The sequence below is a fragment of the Danio rerio genome, chromosome 2 (assembly GCF_052040795.2).
Source record: "Danio rerio strain M-AB ecotype USA chromosome 2, GRCz13ab, whole genome shotgun sequence".
Lineage (NCBI taxonomy): Eukaryota > Metazoa > Chordata > Actinopteri > Cypriniformes > Danionidae > Danio > Danio rerio.
In genome coordinates, this window is record NC_141022.1 from 5,681,054 (window position 1) to 5,700,760 (window position 19,707).

The following is a 19,707-nucleotide window of genomic DNA, read 5'->3' on the forward strand; positions in this document are numbered from 1 at the left end:
TCCCAGAGATGGGTTGCGGCTGGAAGGGCATCCGCTGCGTAAAAACTTGCTGGATAAGTTGGCGATTCATTGCGCTGTGGCGACCCCGGATTAATAAAGGGACTAAGCTGACAAGAAAATGAATGAATGAATGAATGAATGAATGAATGAATGAATGAATGAATGAATGAATGAATGGTTTGTATCACGATTTAGGGTCACAGTTTAGTAAAAAAAAAAAAAAAAGATAGTCAAATAAAAATTAAGAAATAAATCTACTAGCAAAAGCTCAACATAGCAAATGTACTGATAGAATGGTTGATGCTCTTCAGATCTAACAGGTACAGTCTTTTCCAAGTAGAGAAACTGAAAACTACAATGTACATACAGTAGTCAGAGAGATCAATACCTTTTAAGACCATTTTAAGACGCTTTTCATATATTTTAAGACCTTATCGCCACTTTACAGGTTTCAGCCTGTAACATTGGTGACATTTCAACTTACAGTATATTTGCTAAATACAGATTGTAACAAACCAATCCTAAACTAAGGGCTCTATCTTAACGATCTATGTGCAAAGTCTAAAGCGCAAAAGCGTTAAGGATGGAAAAATACAGTTTGCGCTCTGGCGCATGGTCTAACAGGGTTGTGCTTATTCTTTTAATGAGTTATGGGTGTGTTATAAGCATAACATGCATTAAACCAATCAGAGTCTTATCTCCCATTGTCAGGGTTCTGCCACTATGGTCTTTTAAATTTTTGTTTTGGTGGCAGAGTTCGGATCCCAGTTGTAAGAGCAACAAATAATAACTCAACTTCTACTTGATCATTTGGAAAAGTGTCAGAAGGTCGATTTTTCTGTTGAATCATCTGTTGAACTGCATCCCAATCATCACACATACTGCAGAAGACCTACTGGAACTCACATGGAGCCAAGATTCTCAGTATGAGGGCGTGCGAGAGATCTGCAGAGTAGATGGCAACATCAACAGCCTGAGGTATCAAGACATTTGTGCTGCTCATTACATTACAAACCACAGGAGAGGGCAAATTCTTCAGGATGTGCAGGATAGCGCTCCTTCTCATACTTCAAAGCTCCAGAGAGAAAAGAAGGTCAAGGTGCTCCAGGATTGGCCAGCCTAGTCCCCAAACATGAACATTATTGAGCATGTCTGGGTTAAGATGAAGAAGGCATTGAAGATGAATCCAAAGAATCTTGATGAGCTCTGGGAGTCCTGCAAGAACGCTTTCTTTGCCATCCCAGATGACCTTAATAATCAGTGATTTGAGTCATTGCAGAGATGTATGGATGCAGTCCTCCAAGCTCATGGGAATTATACACAATATTATTCACTATTTTTCCACTGCAGCATGGTTTTATATTCTATACTGGACATTATTTCTGTTCAGTCAGGCAAAGTCAGACTTTACTGTCCTAAGTAAATAATTAGAAATCAAGAAATGATCATATTTTCAGTGGGTCGTGGAGTGTGTGGTCAAAAAAAAAAAAAAACAACAAAAGATTAATTTGACTTAATTTGCTTATACCGGACTTTTATTTTAAAATGTACATGCAACAATTCTACCGTTTGTAATGTGAAATTTCATTTAGTTATAGCAACAAATATGTTGAAGCGCAAGCATGACCCCAAATATGTTAAGTATGGATTTACATATATTGATGACAAAAAAGGACTTAAAGCCTCAGTGTATCATAGTGAGGTGCTCCAATAAGAGAGCATTAAACTTTCTAACTTAAAACAACATTTCGAAACCAGAAAACGTGTTTTATTAACAGTTCAGTTTAGTTCATGGTAACTGAACCTTTCCTTACCCTAACCACTGTTTACAGTATGTGTAGTTTTTACTTTGTAATATTATGATTTATCTTATGATAAATAATCTTATGATTATTTCTTATGATTTATCTGTCACTACTTGTTTATGTTAACAAATAAATACAAATGAATTATAATTCCTAAAATTATATTATAATTCCTAAAAATTTGGGTCGCGGCTTGATGACCATGTAAAAATGTGGGTCCCATGGCCAAACCAGTTGAGAACCCCTGATCTAGAGGACTTTGCCTTTCATAACCACTTCTGATACCAAGTGATCAACTAGATGTCAAATAGAACAATGGTTCTCAAAGTGGGGGTCGAGACCCTTCGAGGGGTCGCTGGACAATGAAGGGGGGGGGGGGGGGTCGCCAGGTGGTTTCCAAAAATCTATTTATTTTTATTAAGCCATAAGAATTACAATATTTTATCCATAACCTACTGAAGAGAAAAAATAGTCGTTTATACCATATATAGTTACTATAGTAGCTTATAGTTATTACTTCTATTGGATTGCAACCCCTGCGGTAATTACATTGTATTAAAGACACAGCAATAGCGTCAGATGCAGCAGATTTCATAACACCTGGTTAAACTTTGTGGCCCATTTACAGCTCTCATACATTAAAAAAATTAAAAGAAGAATAGACTTGGGTCCATTGGTGTGTGTGCACCATTGCATGCAAGTTTCTATATTTATAACCACCTCAGAGGATATTAGGGGTCACGAGTCACTGGCATTGTCATTTTGGGGGTCGCAGCCTGAAAAGTTTGGGAACCCCTGAAATAGAAGACAAGACTTTTGTCAGGTAGTGTAAATGAATGAATTCTTTTCAAATAAAGCTACTCAATTCATCTGCGGAAGTTATATTCATATCGCAATATCTATCACAGAAAAACAAAATATAGCAATGTCAGATTTTTCTATTATCGTGCATCAGCCCTATCATAAAGCACCGTGTTTTCAATAACATTTATCTTTGGAAATAAATAGAACTAACTGTTATACAATATACCATGACTAAGCCTCATCCACACACACACACAAAAAATAAGTCAAAGAGGTGTCCAAAGAAGTAGATTTTTGCATCATGCCACAGATTGCAAGGTTTCGCCTTTCACAAGCAATAATACCACGTTATGCAATTTCCTCTCAACGTCCATAAATGGACATTTCACCGTGACCAGGATTGCTATGATTGAGCTTGATTTGTAGGTGTTGACTGTGCAGAGACTGTGGGAGGAAGCACATGACGGGAGAGGAGGCTCACAGTCTTCCCTGATGAGCACATGAGGAGGAGGATCTCCAGGCAACCACGACCACTCACTCTTGAGTCACGCTCCTCTGTGCAAACGCACTATTCAATCTGGAGCTTTCCTGGGAGACACCTGATACTTCACGGCTATATGCTGCAATCCAAACCCGACTCCACGACCCACGTCTGCACGCTGTGCCAACGTTCAGTGATAACATTCGTTGCAATAAGCTGCTTTGTGGAAATTTGTTAATGAGAATAAATGGTTTTCCTGCTAGATTATATTTAAACTTTTTTCCCCCAGAACTTTGATTCATATCCGTATGGGCTGACATTTAATATTTGAAGGGATAGTTCGCTCAGAAATTTAAATTACCTCATGGTTTATTCTTCCTCATTTGGTTTTAAACCTTGTTGAACACAAAAGAAGATATTTTGAAGAATGCTGGTAATGATTATTGAAGTCAATGGGGTAACGCACACTGCAATGAGCTGCTTTGTGGCAATTTGTTAGGAAGAATGCACATTTAAATTTGATTAATTACGTTAATTTTTTGTATAGCGGGCCAGATTCTATTGATATTTATAAAAAGCCTCACGGGCCGCCACAAAACTGATTGCGGGCCGCAGATGGGCCGCGGGCCGTAGTTTGGACACCTCTGTTTTAAACCTTTGTGCGTTGAACACAAAAGAAGATTTAATTTGGAAAGCTGTCTGATTGTAGAACAACAATATTAATAAGCTTCTTAAAATAGTCAACTAATTCATCAAGACATACAAAAAACGGTTTCTTTTCTGAGCCAGTGGCTTGCATCATTTATCAGTTTGCAGATTCTAAAGAAAATAAAGTTATCAGTGTCAAGAACTAGTTTACACGCGCCTCAGAGGTCTTGTCAAAATGATCATGCCTACATATCTCTGATTAGAACTTGTATTACTTTATTTATTGGGAGGGTGGCACTGTGGCTCAGTGGTTAGCACTGTCGCCTCAAAGCAAGAAGGTTGCTGGTTCAAGTCCCAGCTAGACCAGTTAGCATTTCTGTGTGGAGTGTGCATATTCTTCCTGTGTTGACATGGGTTTACTCCAGGTGCTCTGGTTTCCCCCACAGTCCAAACACATACGCTAGGTAAATTGGACAAACTAGACTAATGGTTTCCCAGTACTGGGTTGCAGCTGGAAGGGCATACGCTGTGTAAAACATATGCTGTGGCGACCTCTGAAATATAGACTAAGCCATGGGAAAATGAATGAATGAATAATATTGGGGGAACTCACAGTTCCAGTGTTGGACCAAGGGCAGATCTGATTCATTTGATACTGGGTGATATCAAACCAATGTGCACGACTGTAAATATAAGACTAAGGGTGTCACGATCCTCCAAATCCTCAATTCGATTACATTTTCGATTCTAAAGGCACGATTCGATTCGATTTTCGATTATGAATAATTAATTAATTAATTAATTAATGACTAATTAATTATTTTTAGCCTACCGTTTAAACTACCAGACCTGCATGGTCTTTGTTTTACCCATAAACAAATCATACAGTAAATGAATAAAGGCAAGATACACACATAATTACCACCTGTCAATCACTTTTTCCGCGGAACTCGTGAATAGGCAGTGATCTGTGTCGTTATAATGGCGTCGGTAAAAAAGACGCACAACCAACAGGAACCAGCCAACAGTATCTGAGGTGTTCGCTAAAATGACTAAGTACAAGTGAGTGAAAGATTGAAGCAGTCCTCTGACTGCCTGGACCTGCTGTCTCGAGCGCATGGCTGTGTGTGCGTCTGTGTCTGTGTGGTCACGTGATTGGCATTTCCCACGAGCGGTTTTGCAACGGGGGCGGGCGGAGGATCGCAATGCCGGTGTTGTCTATCAGACGAACCATACGTAATACGTACATAGCAGAGCTTGCAAAACTGTTTTTTTGTCGACAACACGAAATCCAAAATGCTTACACACCGGCGACTTCATTGAAAGAGGAGAGGGTTTCTGTCGACGGGTCTCCTGCTTCTGCAGTTTAACAAGCACTTCAACAAGCCTGTTTTTTCCCGCTTGGCAGGCCAAGCTGACGTGACATGGGGCCGTGGCAGCATCGACGATTCTATTTTTTGATTCGATAATCGAAATTGAGCATAAATTTCGATCGATTTCGATTAAAAATCAAAATCGTGACACCCCTATATAAGACTGATAAAAAACAGACATATCACTTTCAACTCACATACTGTATATGAGAGTTGAACTAAATATACACTTTTGAATGTATAATTTCTTGTAGCAATTACATAACATGCCTCAGTTCTACATCTGTCTGAACGCATTAACCGGCAAGATAAGTGCTGTCCTGCTGTTATTACAGTGTGACCGTATGGTAATGTTGCAAAGTGATGCTTTACATTGCCCGTCTAAATCCTTGCACAAGCCGCCGGCTCCAACACTAAAGCAGAATCATCAGGAATGGTTTTAGCACTCAAATCTGGATGGCTATGACATGGCATTTGGGCAAACATCCCATCTTGTATGATCAGATGCATATTTTAAAAAGCAGTATATGATCTGATTTAGAGCGGCACAATTAATTGTAAAAAGATCATGATCTCGATTCGACCCCCTAGACCAGGGGTGCTCAATCCTGTTCCTGGAGATCTACCTTCCTGCAGATTTCAGTTGCTACCCATATCAAACACACCTGCCGGTAATTATCACGTGGTGTTCAGGTCCTAATTAATTGGTTCAGGTGTGTTTGATATGGGTAGCAACTGAAATCTGCAGGAAGGAACAGGATTGAGCACCCCTGCCCTAGACGATCTTAATTCAGAATTTCTAAGATTCTGTCAATCATATTTTCCAGTTCAGGAGAGAAGCAATGGTGGCTGCAAGTCTTCACATTGTTTTACAAACGTTGTTTAGCAACGTGAACACCTCCAAATGGTGTTGAAAGAGTCACATGCTGTATTTATAAGATACAATTCACCTCAAAAATGTCATTTCTGTCTTCATGTAATGTATTTGCGGCTGCAAGATCACATGTGAGCTGACCTTCAGCTGTTACCACAGAGAGGGCGGGCGCGCGCCTCTCAATAAAGTCTACTTTAGTGAAAAGAACCTGCATAGGCTGTGATTAACAGGTAATAAAAAAATAAAAAAATAAATAAAAAAATGTTTACCACATGTTTGAGAATAATTAATAATAGCCTACTCATATTAACCTTTATTTTACATTACAGAATCGTGAGAAAATCGTGATCTTTATTTTAGCAAAAAAAAAAAAACGATTCTCATTTCTAATCCGATCCACTAGTGTTTCTGATGCTGTCCATTCAATCAGCATGAAAATGACAGGAAAACGGATAGTTTGGGATCATTTTAGTGCAATCTGAGATGAATCCTATATGAACGCCTGTGCACACTGTTCCTTACACACTTCATAATTAATCTGGGGTTTTTGCTGTTCTATGCCTGCTTTAAATACTAGCAGTTTATACTAGCGATTTAGCACTGGGATTAGCTTGTCTGGGGTGGTCAACACATTCTATAGACAGTGATAAATAAACTTTTTCACTGTTGACCGCACATTGTATTGTTAAAAGAATATAGTCTAAAATGAGCGCTAATTTGAGTGCCTCATATCTGAAACAGCAAAATTCTTATCATTTCTTTGGCCAATTTATTTGTTTTGTGTTCAGTACACTTATATGTATAAACCATTAAGTTAACTTGAGCGTTTTGAGTTGGGATAACATGAAGGAATTGTGTTGGCCCAACTACCTGGTTAGGGGATTTGTAGTTCCCAGCATGCTTTGCGTGGGATTGTATCAGGGGAGGGAAATGTTGACGATAAAAGTAATCTTCGATGTTTAAAGTTAATAGAAAGACTTGTTAGAGTTTAATCTCTACTTCAGTTTGAAGATTTAGAAGATTATCATGTAATGTAATGACATTTGTGCTGCCCATTACATTACAAACCACAGGAGAGGGCAAATTCTTCAGTAGGATAGCGCTCCTTCTCATACTTCAGCCTCCACATTAAAGCTCCTGAAAGCAAAGAAGGTCAAGGTGCTCCAGGATTGGCCAGCCCAGTTACTAGATATGAACATTATTGAGTATGTCTGGGGTAAGATGAAGGAGGAGGCATTGAAGATGAACACGAACAAGGGGAGAACATGTAAACTCCACATTGAAATGCCAACTGCCTTAGCCGCGTCTTGAACCAGCGATCTTCTTGCTGTGAGCCACCGTGGCGCCCTTAACTCGTGTTCTTATGAATATGCTTAAATCAGTGAATAAAGTAAGTCAAGCATTTCAAACAATGTATTTAAATGTAAATAAAAACAAAGGAAGCGTCTGACCATGGTCATCAGATTATCATAATTCTACTGTTAATTATACATATAATATAAAAGATTGCTGTACTTAAAATATAAAGTAATTATTCTGTGTATTTTTAAGGTTTTTTACATTCAAATTTTCTATTTTGAATAAACAAAATAGCTGCAATTGCAATTATTAAATCAATGAATAACGGCAAAAGCAGGGAGCAAAAGAAACTGAAAACCTACAAAAAAATAAAGTCGTCATAACCTACTATGTTTCTTAAGAAACTAAAAATAGAAGCTGTATATTCAGCCAGCGTGTTCTGGAACAAAGGACGATTGACTAAGAAATTAGTATTTATGCAAGCAGCAGTCCAACAGCCAGCATAGACTCCCTCATACATCACTGTCACCCTGCCGTTTTCCCCTCCAGTTTAATCAGACAAACGCTTTAAATCATTTTAAAAAGCCATTACTTACAGATGACCTAAAACAACTTTCCATATTTAAACCAACCACATGTTTACAAGTGGGAATGTCATGCTTTTCTTCATCCCAAATGTAAAAGCTAATCATAACGATTAACATCACCGTAAAATATTGTGTGACAAAATGTCATGACCATAAATGCTATTATGTTACTTTGACTCAATTTGGTAAGTACATTTTTTTAGTTATAAAAAGTTTAACATAATATTTTTAGTCAGTTTGGCTGATTTGAGATGACTCAAAGTTCATTTGATTAATCTAACACATTTAAGGCAGGAAGAATTTATTTTTTTACGGTGTAGGAATGGTTGAAGTCGATCTGTTGCATTTGGAGAGAGGTTCTAGCCAAAGTTCTTTATAATATTATAGTATTTTTAGGTTTGCGCTAAAAGAATACGGTATAAACTAGGGTTATTACGCAACTGGAATTCGATACCAATCGCTTCTAGAAATGCAATGATTAACCAATTTCACTATTAATCGCACTTTAATTCGTCACAGGTTATTAATTGTAAAGGCTTCAACACTGCGTTTCTGCACAGAACAAAACTGCAGCAATTAAACTAATGCCAGTTTTGTGCTAGTTTGTACACCAAGACCAATAACCACGCACACTGGATTAACTATGTCTGAGACTATTAACTAAGGAGAGTTTGTGCAAGTTCGTTATATCCAATGGAGGGACGGGGACACGACGCAACATGCTTTCCAGGTGCACCAAGTTGAGACGCACCAAGTTGACTGTGACTGCGGACGCAATGAAAAGTACACAGGTTTACAAACTCACCCAAAGTTACAAATAATGGCGCCAATGACAGCAAACATGTGGTCTGTTGCAAACATGTGAATGTTGATCCGCCAGCCGAGACCAATAGAGTGTTTTTGAGAGAGTGGATCAGCTGCTAAATGGCCTGAATCTCAATGCATTGCATTCACTGCGTATTCAGCACAGATACAGGGACACTGGAGAGTTTCAAAGTCACGTTAATCAGCTGGTTTGTTTATAAGCTGACATACCAGTGATCTGCTGATGAACCGTGGCTTTAAATTGCCCCAGTGTCCCTGTTACTGTGGTTGCACTCGTTAAACAGGTGAGTTTGGTGAACTGATGACCTTCATGGCCAATCACAGTCATTTCTGTTGAGCACGTGAACACAATGGCAAATCAGCGCTGTTTAAGAACATGCTCAACAGCACTCAAATGACGTTTTTAAAATTTCAGTATCGATTGGTACCGAATTTCAGTATTGTGACAACCCCAGTATAGACTTTAAAGTAAGGCTCTATTAGATATTGTATTTACTATCGTGACAATGAACAATAATTGTATTACAACATTTATTCATCTTTGTTAATTAGGGATGGACCGAATATTCGTCAACCAAAAATGGCCCAAAAGTGATTTTTTTTCTCTCTCAAAAATATAATAGGTAGGCTATTCTGTTGTGACTTAGTTTACTACATAAAAATTGTTGTCCTTTTTAAATACACTCTCTCAAATCTCTCAAATGTCTGACGATAGCTCAAAAAGCAGTTGGGAGGTTAATCTGTCTCTATCCCCAGAAGTGAAAACCCAATGTTGCAATGCGCAAAATATAGATTTTTATACATTGTAATTAATTTATTCTTTAAAACTTTAATCTAAATTTATGGAATGGCAATGCCTCGATTTTAGTAAGGTTAGTACACAGTCATATACATAACTGCAATGGTACTAATAATTGGCATAATTTATTGTAGTGTTTTGGTTTTCTGCCTTGCCTTCCTCTTTTTCAGTTTTTGGTTTTGACCAAGAATTTTCATTTCAGTGCATTCCTATTGTTAATTTTTGTTTATGTAAGTAAAGTTGCTTATTGTTAGTCAATGTAAACTCGCAATGGATAAACCAATGTAATCAACCATGAATTTGTTTTTTTAAATGATGCATTAGCAAATGTTGAACTATGATTGATAAATGTCAAGGAGCTGCGCATCGATGGATTTGCTCTTCAGTGTTTAAGCTTTCAGCAGTGAAAATTAAACCACACTGAACGTCAACTCTGAAAACTGGACTGACAGTTTCAATCTACTAGAACTTCTATGTTAAGCTGCTTTGACACAATCTACATTGTAAAAGCGCTATAGAAATAGGGATGAGTCGAATTGAAACTGAACTGAAAATGGTGTACTAGTATTGTTCATTATTCATTCAAGTTAGGGCTGCACGATATTGGAAAAATCAGATATTGTGATGCTTTGTTTTTCTGCAATATTGCGATATGATTACAATTTCACCAGATGACTTTAATAGTTCTGTTTGGTAAGAATTCAGGTACAGAAATAAAATTATTAAATGTAAAATAGCACTACATGGTCTACATTAAATAAATAATTTTTATTTTTTTTATTTAAGTTACAAATGGTACAATTTCTTGTGCCTGAAAGCTTTAAACTCTCTTCATACATTAAAACAGGTCTTAAAAACACATGTAAATGATAAACATTTGCTCCTGAACTGAACTGAACTCTGAAAACTGAACTGACACAGTTTCAATTTAATACAAATTCTATGTTAAGCTGCTTTGACACAATCTACAGTACGTTGTAAATGCGCTATAGAAACAATGGTGAACTGAACTGAATCAACTATAATAACACTGATGAGAACCGGGATAGGATGCAGTGGGTTTTGGGCTGCCGCTTCAATCGTGTACTGTACCAAAGTTTGCAACCCGGGGGTGTTTACAGACTATACAAAGGAGGGGGTGGGTAAAATTACGGTAGTTTTTTTAGGAAGAAATAAAAACGGGATGTTTGTCTGCGCCAATAGCCTGGTGGTTAGTGTGTCGACACATAGCACCGAGGTTCTCGCAGCGACCAGAGTTCGATTCCCGTCTCGAGGTCCTTTGCTGATCCTTCCCCTATCTCTGCTCCCAACGCTTTCCTGTCTCTATATCTCCACTGTCCTATCAATAAAGGTGAAAACCCCTAAAAGAAAAAATTCTAAAAAACGGGATGTTTGCGGGAGAATGGTCTGAAATACGGGATACTCCCATGAAAAACAAAAGTGTTGTCAGGCATGCTTACCACTTTAATAATGACTTGATATGCTATAGTTAGAAATCAGACTGTTATCAGCTTCTAAGCGTAAGGGCTTACTATGCGGTTCTGTCGCCATCTTGTAAATAGAAAGCGTCAACCGTCTTGGGTCTACACTTTGGCCATCGACGAGATCTCTAAGAAATTGTAAATATTTTAAAATAGGCACTATTCTTGCATATAAACTGCGTAGTTGAAATCTAAACAACTACATTCTCGACTAAAAAAAGCTTCAAAACTGTATTTTGTTGTGTAACAACAGTAATATTTGTCAAACTGTAGTGTCTGCTTGCTGCTGGCTGTTTGTGGGCGGAGTAATACACAAAGAGTAAAGAGGCTGTACGGGTGCAGATATTACTTAAATGTATCACGGCTATCAACCAATCAGATTCGAGAACCAGACAGAATTGTTGTATGATATAAAATGCATTAACTAATGAAACCATATTGTAAAAGGTGACCAAATATGCTGTGTTTTAGAGAACTCTCCCTTTTAAATAATACACAGTGAATTCCAATTGTTTCTCAATCCCAAGCAGAGCAGATGACATGTAATCCTATGGGCTGTACATCAAGGATTTGAGAAATTAACACCACGGTTTGAATAGGCATAATACGCCATACGGCACCATACAGGCAGTAATCATGCCAGAGTCTAAAGCGGCATCGTTAAACACTGCGTATAGTAATGATTTATTATAGTGACCACATAATCATTTTAATTATGCCACCATAAGCTTGATTAAGAAAAAAACGATATATAAAAACACACACACAGTATAAAAACATGAGACAGAATTAAATTAGTTTACCTTCTGCCATTCAAAAATAACAATTCAACCTACTGTTAAATTCGCACAATACCAAGCAATACACTTCTTCTGTAAGTGTTTACTGAGGAGGTTCTTGAGCTCCGTTAATGCCAGAGCCAACGCATTACTGTGACACATTCTCACAGCCCAAGCAGGCTTTACCCTGAGCTGATACAACAAAATGTGTGCATTCTCCATCAGAGAGAGTGATTACTGTGGAGCAGAGTGTTAACTACAGTCAGAGCGGAGATAATCCAATGACTGATTAAAAGAGAAAGAGCTCCAAAAGGAAAGAACAGCATTAAAACCAGCAGCCACTTCTACAGTTGTTAAGAAGTTTTCACAGAATATCTTTGGAAAGTTTTGACATGCTTTGATATAGTGAATCTGATCTAGAACTATTAAAAATAATAATTGTTTAACAATTAGGGTAAGACTTCGGAATGAAGTTGTACAACATGAACAAACAATGAACATTACAGTATTTATTTATCTGTGTTAATGTTAAAGTCAATGAATGCGACAAATGATTAACTATAGTAACTTAAAAAATGTAAAATTATAGTAACTTAAAAAATAAATTATAAAAAACTTTCAAAAATGCTGTACATGTATTGTTATCATGAGTTCATGTTTGTAAATACATGATGGTAAAGTGTGACCGTAATTAGCTTTTATGAGCTCATATTATTATGAGTTATGGTAGTGCATTGGGTACATTTGAGAGCTGTTGGTTCATGGTTGGTTCATGTTGGTTCTGACCTGGGTCATGCCCTGATCCTACTTACCTTTCTACACTTGATCAACCTAAACATCTAGACGCACGCACACGCACACGCACACGCACACACACACACACACACACACACACACAGACATAGACACAGACACACACAGAGACACACACAGACACACACAGACACACACAGACACACACAGACACACACAGACACACACAGACACACACAGACACACACAGACACACACAGTAAGTAAACGCCCAAAAGAAAGAACTTAATTAGCATATCGTCACCTTAGAATTATATAGTTCCATCTGACATTTTTGTCAAAATTGTGTTATTAACATATTCTTATTAAATGACAATGACTTATTTACATTATGGGATGTTTTTTTATAAGTTGTTTACATTTTAAGACTTTTTATTTACAAAAAAAATGTTACACACATACTGTTTGCTATGGAATGCAAAAACTTTGATGCTCAATATCTCAAAATCATTCAGAATGCAGATAGAACCTTATCTATCTGACGATATGTTCCCCAATAGCCCTTAAATTGTCTAGAGAAAGACAAGCTGTTGGTTCATGGGAACCAATTCTGGCCTGGGCCATGCCCTGATCCTACTTACCTTTCTACACTTGACCACCCTATCCATTTAGTCAAACACAAACAAGAAAAAGCCTAAAAGAAAGAACTTGATTAACACACCTTCCCCTATACCCCTTAAATTGTCTAAAGAAAGACAAGCTATTAGTTTATGGGAACCAAGTCTGGCCTGGGTCATGCCCTGATCCTACTTATACTTCTACACTTGATCATCCTATACCAGGGCTATTCAATTGGCAGCCCGTGGGCCGAACCTGGCCACCGAGGCAATTTATTCTGGCCCTCCAAATAGTGCAAATAAGACATGAAAAATAAATGTAGTTAATTCGAAAAATGACGCTATAGTTATGAAGTGACGTGCGCCAAGCAAGTGGGGCAAGCAGGATGCAATGATTAGCCGATTTCACTATTAACTGCACTTGAATTCGTCACAGTTAATTAATCGTAAAGGCTTGTCAACGCCGCATTTCTGTTGCATGGAACGAAACGAAACTGCTGCAACTAAACCAAGTTATGTCAAGTTGTCAACTGTGCACTAGTTTAAAGTTCCATGTATGTACACCGAGGCTAATACGCACTCACCGGATTAACTATAGCAGTGGCCAGTCCCATAACAAGTCTTTTCAGCTTGCAAGTTTGTTATTTTTAATGTAATAATATATGACAATATGTGCGCACAAGCGCAGCAACACACTTGCGTCTTTCTGGGTGCACACAGTAGAAAACATCTTACGGTGAGAGTTGTGCGTGCCTTTCAGTGCAATGTTAACAACATATATGTTAGACGAGTTATTATTAAAATGATTGTGCTGTATGTATGAACGCAGAAGGCAACAACGAGCCTGATCTCATGAGAAAACGTAAGTATTTTACGTTTTCCCAGTTTAGTGGCTAATTCGTACGAATTCGTACGAGTTCAGTCGTATGAAATGGTACGATCTTAAAAAGGAGGCGTGGCACCTAACCCCACCCCTAACCCCAACCGTCATTGGGGGATAAGCAAATCGTACTAAATTGTACGAATTAGAAAGGATGAATTCATACGAATTAGCCACTAAATGAAAAAGTTACGAATTGCCGTGAGATAGTGTTGCAACAACAGTTATTCTAAATAGCTACTTACCTCATATAAAGCTTGAATTTACATTAGACGTGATAACCGTGAACCCATGATTATTCTTTAGACTATATAATCGTACAACCATAATTGTGATGCAGTTTAAAAAAATAAAACATGAATGTGTCTTAAAGTAGAAAAAGCCTACTTGAGCAATGCACTGCTTTTGCTGTGCTCTGATATACAACATTTGAACATGTTTGTAAACAAGAAAAGTCTATTGTACAGTGCACTGATATTATGTAGTTTCAAAATACAACATATTCATATTTTAATGTAGAAAAAGCCAACGTGGGTGTCTTAAGGAGAAAATAAACAGCATATGGGCTCTTATATGCAGTTGTGTTATCACTCATAAAGCAAGTCATATCTCTCCGGCCCTTCATTTGGGATGCTTTTCATGAACCGGCCCCCGTGACAAACTAATTGAATAGCCCTGTCCTATACATTTAGTCAAACACAAACGAGAAAAAAACCTAAATGAAAGAACCTAATTAGCACACCGTTCCCTACACCCCTTAAATTGTCTAAAGAAAGACGAGCTATTAGTTCATGGGAGCCAAATCTGGCCTACTTATATTTCAACACTTGATCATCCTATACATTTAGACAAACACAAACAATTAAAAGCCTAAAAGAAAGAACCTAGCTGTCCTAACCTAACATAAATTGTTTAAGAAGAGACTAAAAGGCAATAAATCTGCTGTACGCCAACTCTCTTACATCTAGAAGACAACTCCTCTCATCTCATCAACTTTTCAATTATGTGTGCCTTAAAAGAAATTCAGTCCATGAACGTGTTATGCCAGATCTCTCTGCAAGAATAAGTCTACTTCTGAAGTCTGCTAGATCTCGAAGAGAACTCTTATCTCATCAAGTTGATTGCATGTGCCTCGGGAGTTCCAACTGGCAGCAGTACCAAGCATTTTGGCTGCCACTCTTGGCTACACCTTGATGTAAAGCTGGACAGACTCTCACAGACTGTCCTGTCCTGTGAATTAAGCGAACCTGAGAAGCAGCTCCACCACCCACCTTGCATCCGAACATGAGTGAGATGGTGCTGTTGGTGCAGGCCACTTTGCAGTGGCACAGCATGGGCGAGAAGCAGTCCAACTTCTTGATGCTGGGAGACATTTTCTCGCCGCTGTGGCAGCTGAGCCGATCAGCCAGCGAAGAGCCGGAGACTCGCCGGCGCGAGCGATACTTGCTCCTGCCTCTCCGGCCACCTCCTGCTCCTCCACCACCACCTCCTCCTCCTCCTGCCCCTCCACTGCTGCTGCTGCTGCCCGCTCTCACCATCCACCCTCATTCCTCGTCTCACTCCATCACGCCAGGGAAGGGACAGCCAGTCTGCTTCCTTCATCCAGCGAGTTTGTCCACACGCCCCCTTCTCCTTCACCGCTGCTCCGGTCTTCCTCAGAGCCTTTCGTCTTCTGCTTCACTGGCTTGCGAGATCCGTCCCTCCACCTTTCACAGCTGTGAGTCACGGTGGAGATGTTTGCACGGAGGCCTCATGCCGAGTGCATGCATCCGTGAAGGAACAGCTTTCGGGACCTTTTGGTCATCGCCAAGAAGACACCACACAACTGCTGCGTTCCCCCAAAAGGGAAGGTGAAGAATGCCACAGTTTGAACAACGCAGCGAGTTGTGAGGAGAACGCGGGAAGAGGAGGAGAGCTGTGAGGGGAGGGAGGGAGGGATAAAGCTGTTGCAGCGCGTGGGGTTTGTCACATGGACGTCGAGTTGGGTTGAGTCTCTCTCTCTGTCTCATCCTCGGCGTGGGTGCTCTACGTCACCCAATACATTGAGGGGAAGGCAAAAAAATAAAAAGCCAAGGCAGTAACAGTGAGATGGAGAGGAGCAGCAAATGAACATCCTCAGGGAGCACAGCCTCGCATGCAGGAGGAGGAGCGATGTTGGAGTGACTTACAGCACGTTTGCACAGTGGAGAGAAAAGGGGGAGGGGAGCGTCGAGCCTGGCCAATAAGATGACGGAATGTCATTGGCAGCTGACTGGACAGTGGATGTGACCTTCTGAGAATGGCTCCATTTCTTGATGGGATCCCTACGGTGGAGAGAGTGAGCTGGCAGAAAGATGCTTAAGCTTAATTTCTCCATTACTTCTGATTTGATTAGGCCGACCATGAAATGGTCACATAGGACAAACCGCTCGGGTCACTGGCTTTTAAGGGGCAGTGATGTTGGGGGAGGGTCGGCAATGACAAAGATCTCTGCCGTGACTTTGCTTTAGGAAATTTTTAAATCAGCAGTCAAGCTAAGAGGGATGTGGCAAAATGCTGCCATACTCGCTAATCTAATCCTCACCGCTAATAAGATCCTGTTCTCGCACAGCGTGCACATGCATCTGCTATATTCTGCCAGTGAGGCAATCCTCAAGGCCATTTAATATTAAACATTTTGGACATTTTAGTTACTTCTCTCATGCTGACCTACATAACGTGCAAAAGTCAAAGACTCTGAGCCAGTAGTACTACTAACGTCAATTACCCCTATTTTACGTACAATACTTGGGTTGTCAGTGTGCCTCACTGTCCAAAGTGTGACTCAGATCCTGCCGTTCTCGTAATGTATGCGTCACTCAGCGTGCAACACGACTAACACTGGCTAAGTCCATTCAAGGATCATCCGAATGCTCGTATGAAGCATCACGAAAACGCTCATGACACGACTGCACGGACATATAAATATAGTTGGTCTTACTTTAGAATACTATTTTTGTGGCAACAATTTCTCAATGAACGTCACAGAGTCATGAATCTGAGAAGGGAATAGAGTCAGTTTCACAAACAAGGTTTAAGGCTAGTCGAGATTAAATTGCATGTTTGAGCTGTCTCAACTCAAAATAACTTTCAGAGAGATGTCTTAAAATCTGTCAGTGTCATTTTTTTGTCTCCAGGCGCACTCCAGTAATATATTTTTCTAAGGCCATTTTAATAAATGTGGCTTAAATAGCCATGGTCCTGGCTTACTCTAAGCCCTGCTTGTGAAACTGGGCCTTAAAGTCTTAAAGGTGTATAGTTCTTCACCCATCAAATTGGCATACTCCAAATAGAGCTGGGCGATATGGCCAAAATGCAATCTCTGTAATTATTTTCCATATTAAACGATAACGATATATTTTGATATTAGTTGTTTAATGATTTCAGATTCAAAAGAGTACCCCAAAAATGACTGAAGCCAAAAAAATTAAAGTTCCATTAAATGGTATAACATGCACTGTAAAAAATAAACGTTATTTTACTGGTAATTGTCTGTATTTTTTACGGAATTTTTCAGTTTTTTCATTATACAGTGAAATACCTGGTGTTTTAAAGATATGTTCTATAAAAATTCTAACATTAAATGTACAGTTATTGCTTGTAATTTGGTATTACAATATTTTTCTGCTTTTTAAAGGAAATTTTATGTATTTTTTAGAGAGTAACACATAACTTTACGTTAACACTTACAGATTATTTCTGGAAAAAAAAATAGGAAAACAAAAATATAGTCAAACTGTTCTTAGTGAAGATAGTAAACGTATGAAGATTAACAAGAGGTTAACAAAGTAAAATAATAGCCTGTTGTTTGTAGGCTGCATATAATGCATGCACTGTAAACTGGGAGATGTTTATTTTACTACTCTAACAATGTTGTTATGCGGACTGTGACAATCACCAGTGATCTAGCGGCTGTGGGTTGCTGGAAAACTACATACGTTACTTTAACGAACTACAACTCCCAGCATGCACCTCGCACACCCGGGTTCCTAATTCTGACTGATTACACACACAGTCAGAAAATCGTTATGGACTGATTTCAAAGACTTTAAACTCAGCACACACACACACACACACACACACACACACACACACACATCGTTTCTCAGTCTTAAAATGTTTAGTTAGCATTACGACGCAATTTCCCTTACCTTGCCATGTTTGAAACCTTTACTTTGTTATTTTTTTGTTGCCTTTATGCTAGGGATTATCCGTGCACCTATTTGATCCTGTTTCATCCTTTAATTGCAATATGATTCTGTTAATAAACTGCTATTTGATCCTCAACTTTGTTGTGCAGGCATCCTCATGACACTAACCTTGTTTTTGTTGTTAAACGAGGAGCAAATGTGTTATTTGTAAACAAGAAATAAAAAATACATGTCAAACTATATTATAGTTTATAGTTATATTTGCAGTGTTTTATGACAACAGCAATTATTTGTACCTAAGCCTAAAAATGTTAAAAATCGAAAAATGTCTAAAACACACTTAGAGATTTCATGCACAATTACATAAATAATCTGTATAATTACATTAATAGCCTGCATAATTACAGTAATAATCCTTATAATAATATTATCTGTATAATTACATTAATAAATTATATATTTACAGTAATAATTTGTACATGATATTGAATGATAGTAATAATCTGTGTAATTGCAGTAATAATTAGTAAAATGGCAGTAATAACCCGTACAATTACAGCTAAAATCTGTAAAATGACAGTAATAACTTGTAATTATGGAACAAGAAATTACTGTTTTTCTACATATTATCTACATTTTTTTATTCTGACAGTTTTTTTTTTTTTAGTTTTTTTTACGGGGAGTTTTTCACAGTGTATTTTCAGCCGATACATTTTCCCTAATCTCTAATATCAACACACTTTTAGATTCCCATTGTTGCACATTTATGCTGTATGATTGGCTCTTAGATCAAGTATAAAAACTCCAGAGCTCATCATTTTTATTCACATAAATTTTATCGTTATTCGAAATAATATTATCGGCTCACCCCCATTTCAAATAGCAGCTTAATTTAGAAGTGAATATTGTTGAAGTTTAGTTGATTTACAGGCACAAGAGCTCTTTTAATTATTAACAGCTCAAAGGGAGCAAACACAGAGCAGGACAGCAATTACTAGAGCTCCTCGACTCCCAATAAGTAGATAGAAGAACGGTTTCAGGATATCCTGATCTGAGAATGTGTGAACATTTTGTATTGTTCACTGTGGTTCCAAGTCTACAGTTACTTGGTTTCTATTTTGACTAAATTTTGAAGGTTTCACCTATAACGGCCAAAATATAAAACCACTGAACCAAGAGCTTCTAGAGTCACTATTAGGTCACTGTTGTTGTTGTTTTGAGTAAATACACAACAGACCTTAACATTTGGTACTATATTTTGAATTGGCCATCTGTGGTGGGTTAACTACAGCTACGAATTTTGGCTTGTAATGATATTTTTCACCACTTCTGACTTACACAGCTGGTAACCGTGATTAAAATTGGTCAGACTGTTTTGTTGCTAGGTGTGGGGGCTCATTGCAAACAATTGCACTAATTAATTCCATGGCTTCAGCCTCTAATGAGCATAAACACTTCTCGTGAAGCCTAATTTAGCAAAATTCTCACTTCTACTTCAACACGGTGACACAGCAGGCTTAATATTCACACTCA

The 19,707-nt window shown here is 38.4% G+C and overlaps 1 protein-coding gene across 50 annotated transcripts in view; it reads right to left on the bottom strand.

Moving 5' to 3' along the window:
• The window catches only part of dlg1b (discs large MAGUK scaffold protein 1b), a 175,171-nt gene that overhangs the window by 99,212 nt on the left and 56,252 nt on the right, over positions 1 to 19,707 (bottom strand). For 10 of the 50 annotated variants that reach the window (XR_015477725.1, NM_001443260.1, NM_001012388.2 and 7 more), the window contains 1 exon segment: positions 15,277 to 15,867. Coding sequence is in view for 9 of the 10 variants with exons in the window: in NM_001443260.1 (NP_001430189.1) it covers positions 15,277 to 15,543 (267 nt within the window). In the remaining variant the exon portion in view is untranslated. 50 annotated transcript variants of the gene reach the window in all.